Source organism: Drosophila innubila (assembly GCF_004354385.1).
Source record: "Drosophila innubila isolate TH190305 chromosome 2R unlocalized genomic scaffold, UK_Dinn_1.0 1_C_2R, whole genome shotgun sequence".
NCBI lineage: Eukaryota > Metazoa > Arthropoda > Insecta > Diptera > Drosophilidae > Drosophila > Drosophila innubila.
Genome location: NW_022995374.1, coordinates 6,208,720 through 6,214,079, shown reverse-complemented (window position 1 = coordinate 6,214,079; position 5,360 = coordinate 6,208,720). Strand labels below are relative to the sequence as shown.

At 38.2% G+C, this 5,360-nt stretch overlaps 1 protein-coding gene across 1 annotated transcript; it reads left to right on the top strand.

Annotated features, from left to right (window-relative positions):
* Window positions 1-646: 646 nt before the first annotated feature.
* On the top strand, window positions 647-4,488 carry LOC117784737 (F-box only protein 28). Its single transcript, XM_034622545.1, has 6 exons — window positions 647-897; window positions 1,110-1,488; window positions 2,680-2,928; window positions 2,988-3,180; window positions 3,249-3,556; window positions 3,709-4,488. The coding sequence occupies exons 2-6, from the start codon at window positions 1,213-1,215 to the stop codon at window positions 4,438-4,440; spliced, it is 1,758 nt and encodes a 585-aa protein (XP_034478436.1). The 5' UTR covers window positions 647-897; window positions 1,110-1,212; the 3' UTR covers window positions 4,441-4,488.
* Window positions 4,489-5,360: the final 872 nt, after the last annotated feature.

Genomic DNA, 5,360 nt, shown 5'->3' with positions numbered 1-5,360 from the left:
GTTAAATTATCCGATCTGGCAATATGTACAATTTTGGGTCAAATGTCAAAATTGGTAACTTTTAACAATTTCCTCATTTTGAAGCTAGAATTTTGTAAATTTTTAGCAGTGTTTTTGTTGGAATTTTCTGAATTACTTTAGTATTTTTTTTAGAATGAAAAGCTTCAAACCTTCATTAAAATGTTTACCTTAATTTTATGTAATTTCAATTTTCAAATTTTCTTACTATTAATAATTTATTGCAAAGTTATGGCAATTTGATATTTACAATACATAAATTTAAATTTATCGCTATTGGCGCCCAAAATGAACTTGAAAAATGAACTTAATGATTTATTTAGTTCACGACTGAAAAATGAACGAGTGAACTTATTCGTTCATTCATGAACTATATAGTTCATTTTGCTCAGTGGGTTAGTTGCTTGCGAAAAATGTTTGTTTTTTTATTATTAATTTATTGCTAAATGAACTAAAAATAGTTTTATATTTTAATTTATGCGCCAGGTTAGAATGTTCACTATTGATATATCCGATTTGGAGCATTTCTTAACAGATCTTGAAGTCCGCTTAACATTCTCATGTACTGTTAATAAAATGCAGCGCTGTCAGCTTATGTCTGTTGGTTTGCATTTGGCGCGCGTGACTATCTGGCAGCACTTAGTCCATGAACCAGCTCGATAGTCATCGAAATCGATAACTCTGGTCTCAGGTCTACGTCTTCGACCATTTTTTTGCGTGAATGTAGTTTTTAATTGTGCTTGTGTAAAATTGTGTAAAAAGTCCATGAAAACGTCTCAATTACAGCTAAAAAGTGCTGTGTTGTGCAGTAAACGCTTAAGCACGCTTTTTAACATACGGAAAACAATGTGCACACAGTAAATCCATTGAATAAAACGGGTACGAAAATCGCTTTGCCTGAAGTGCGTAGCAAATTACTATGAATTTCTTCTCGTCCACTGTACGCACCACACACTCGTTCAAACGAGTTACTGGGTACATGTTTTGAATGATGCCCGTCATCGGTCGATTTTCAATCAGTCGATAATCGAAATCAAAACCCGCAATTAACAAGCGTTTGTTTGTTGTATCTTTAATATTATAATTCACAGCATTCGTCTATCATAGCGGATAAAGCCTGACGTTGTTATACTTTGAGGGAAGATACATTTGGCATTTCAAGTGCTTTGGTGATTGCCTTCCCACTGCATCAGCATGGTATCAACGCGCCAAATGTGTGGAGGAGGGGCTGGAGCCGGCTTTGAGGAGACGCCATCGTCCACCCGCGCCTCTGTGGTGCGACGCACCACACAATATCAACCACACCAGCACCAACATCAGAATCCGAATCAGCATCAACCACAGCAGGTTGCCTCCTGTTCAACGATAAACAGTGCAGCACCTGGTTTGAATTTCCTGGATTTGCCAACGGAACTGATCATTAAGACACTTGGCTACTTGGATTATAAGAAAATCAGCAATCTGAGATTGGTAAGTGCCAAACGAAATGCATTGGAGGCAGAGACTCTGACTGCTTCATTATTTAATCAATAAAAAGCAATTTGCAAAATATGTAAGTAGAATGCGCGTGGGTTTGAGTTCAAGTCCCTGGACTAAAGAGACGGTTACGGGTTGCGGATTCCAAATTGCGGGTCGATGCTAGTTATTCAACTACCTGCATGCACTTGCCGTTGTTGTTGTTGTTATATTTATTATTTTCGTTACACTCAAATTTTGACGGCGATTGGTGTTGAGCTCGTGTCACGAACAACTCACGTCTATCACGAGGCCGTTTCGTGTTCGAAACTCAAGATAATGCCATATAGATAATGAATTTCATTTGTGTTCCCTCAACAGCGTTATTTTAATTTTATTTTGTCCTATTAGAACACAAAATAGTCTCTACATGAATACACTTTTAGGTTTGCTACATTAACTCCCTTCACCAGTTAGAATTCTAAAGCTGAATCCAAGGCCTCCATAATTAAACTACAACAATTATTTAATTATACTATTTAAAAGACTTGTTCTTAATTAAATTGCTCTTAAACTAACTTTAATCTATTATTTTTTATATTTCAAAGCAAGTCTAGCTTGTGTTTGGAGTTGACTCAGCCTAGCAGACCTTTACCCTAATTTGTTACTCCTATAATAACAATAATTAATAAGTGTTATTTAGTTACAAGTAAACATTGAAGTTTTATTCTTACTTTGCAGTTTTTAAATAAAATGAAAGATCAAAAATACTTTTTTATTCGATTAATTATTATAAATAGAAGATTTTCGCAGATTAAAGATAACAACTTTCAGATAAATTTATTTATCTAAAGTTTGGTCCTTTAATATTTTCGTTTCCTGGCTAAAACCAATGTAAACCTACACATATATGTCTGAATTTTTTTTAAGGTATCTTGGTTTAGACATGTCGTGTCACGCAAAGCACGTATTCGCACCCATCTCTAGTTTTGTTTCTTGTTTTTTGTCATGCATTTGATTTTGTGTCCGTGACTGTGTTTCTGCCTAAGTGTGTGCGTGTGTGTGTGTGTGTGTGTGTGTAGTAGGTAGCAGCGTAATCTGATATATTTTCTAGATGGTCTCAAAATTTGGATGCGGGCTTTCCCTGCCTTGTTGCCCTCATTTTTTGTAGAACTTTAAACCCAAACTAAATGAGATTACTTTCAGGTATCAAATCGGATGAATGATATTTGCATGAACATGTTGAATGCAGCATTCTCCAGGCAAATCAAGACGACATTCAATCGATTCCAGTCGATCAAGGCGAGCATGCCACGTCGGGAGTCGGCACGTCGGAATCATCCGCTAGCCTGTGAATGTGACATCATCGAGACATGCTACATGCGTCTCTCACTGCTCCAAATGTCCATGGGAAAGCATATTGAGCGGGGACACTGTTGCTTCTTTCCGGGTGCCGTAAGTAAAGATTCCATTAGTTGGTTAATCACGATCTAAACTAAACTTTATCTCCACAGATACTCGATGAAGTTCAGTCCATTTTGAACTATATAAGTATTACGCCGCGATTGCAGCGTCCTTATCGCGTCACCGATGAACTATTTGATCTCTCCACCATGGCCATGGAGTACTTTAAGGATCGCATTGAATCCACGCTGCCTGGACTGGCGTACAAGGACTTTTTTCAGTTGCCCATTACCACAAAACGGCGTAAGTTGTATTTACTAAATGTTTACTAAATGCAATAATCATCTTTATTCCATTCCATCCCATAATAGCTACTTTGGCCATCAGCTCGGATCTCTCGGACAACTCGAATAACTCACCTCCCCAGAACCACATGGTCCTGCGTAAGGGAATACGCAAGATTAAACAGGGCATGAAGATGTACAATAATCAGCTGTCGGTGCTGCGCACCGAACTCCGCACCTGTAAGCGCAAGGCCGCCGAACAGGGCAAACAGCTGTCGGAGCAACAGAACTTACTGGCCGAGCACCAGAAGCAGACACTGGAATATGCCAATCGTCTGGACGAGAACGACAAAAAGAATGAGGAAATGGCTCGCAAGTTTTCCACATTGTTGCAGGTACGCAAACTTGTGGGAACATAATAAATAAAACAAATGATCTTTAGAAGATCAAAATTGTAAAGATTAGGACCACTAAACTATAGAAACTGTAATTAAAAAACCAAAATTAGGGAAAATACTAATTTTTATAATATCTTAATCCCATATAGGAACTCAACAAGTGCAAAACCGAGTTGCAATTTTGGCGCTCCAAGAGCCCCGCCATACCGTCAGTGTGCAGCTCGTGCAATCAGAAGCTAGCGCCAGTTTTGCCGCCAGAGGATTTGCAGGCACTGGTCAATCAGGGCGTCGATCCTGAGAACATAATCATCATCAGCGACGAGGTCGATGCGGATGCGGGAGTCGAAACAGACGTGGATATGGAAAGTGATGTAACGGTGACGGTAACGGTTGATAACCCATTCACCTCTCCGGATGAATCTACCACAGCAAAGCTGTTGGCCGTCAATTCGGCCGCCAAGAATCTGAAACGCAAGTATGCGACGGTGGACACAGACACCGCTGCAACGTCCAACGCAATTGCGTCCAATGTGACACCGTCTAACTCAAAGGCTGCGGCCACCATTACGGCTCAGCAGGCAGCGAGCGCCAGCTCCAACAATGGATATTCGACAAAACTCTTTTATGGCAATCATCAACGCAGCGGCGTCATTGTCAGTCCAGTGTCCATGAAGCTGACAGTGGACCATGGCAATGGAAATGGTAATGGATTGACACCAGATCACCAGTTGCAGTCGAATGCCGGCGAAGCGTCGGCTCCGGCTGTGGGAGCAACTGAATCGACGACCATCGTGGAGCTGGTTGAATCGAAGAAGGCACGTAGAGTACAAAAGGCCAATAGATGTGTGAATGCGCATGGCAAACGCAGTAAATTAGCATAAGCAAAATACATATACAAATTAAATTTTTTTACTACTTACATATATACATACATAAATATATATATATATATATTTACATATAAAGACGCGGGGAAACACACACACATAAAAGCTCTCGCGCATTGTAGTGTTAAAGAAACAAAAAAAAAAAAAAACAAAAGAAAGAGGAATCAAATTAAGTATATACAATACATACACATATATATGGATTACGTATATGTACGTGTGTATCTTTTATGAAAATCGAATGCATTAGGCATTCTGATAATCATTATCATTATTATTACCATTTACAAAATGTATCTGCATGTTCTTCTGCAAGAAATGCCACAACACAAACAAACAAGCGAACATACACACATATTCACACACCAGCAATTAAAATCACTTTTCAATACACACGAATACACGAAACTTAACGACGCTTCGTTGAGTCTCATGAAGTTTGGAGTATTGACAGAGCAAATGCGATAATAATAATTTAAAAGCAACATAAATTTACTTATTAGTAGCCACACACCCACTCACACACACACACACACACAACAAATAAAGGCAGGTGTGAAAAATTAAGAAATGAAAAGAAATGGCAAAGAAATATTTTAAATAAAACTTTAACGCATACAAAATCAAATGCGAGTACAATTCTGTTTTCTTTCACGTTCGATTTCACTAGGTAACAAAAAATATTTTTTTTTTTCAAGTTTCTGGTAAATATGGGGCTCCATATGAACAAGTGAACATTAACAAATCCGTATATGCTAAAAGTTTTTTAATGTTTGTAATTGTATTTTTTTTTAAATCTGAAAGTAAGTATCTTGTAAGTATTATTTTCTGTCGCTCCACTTCATTGCATTAGGGTCGAATAAATATATCGGTAGCTATGGCTGTTTTACGTTTGTATGCAATGTGATCGCTTG

Excerpts from the sequence above, each read along its gene's own strand:
- LOC117784737 (XM_034622545.1), top strand. The coding sequence starts at position 1,213 with ATGGTATCAACGCGCCAAATGTGTGGAGGAGGGGCTGGAGCCGGCTTT. Across the intron at positions 3,181-3,248 it reads GCCCATTACCACAAAACGGC|CTACTTTGGCCATCAGCTCG; the intron begins GTAAGTTGTATT and ends ATCCCATAATAG. Across the intron at positions 3,557-3,708 it reads AGTTTTCCACATTGTTGCAG|GAACTCAACAAGTGCAAAAC; the intron begins GTACGCAAACTT and ends AATCCCATATAG.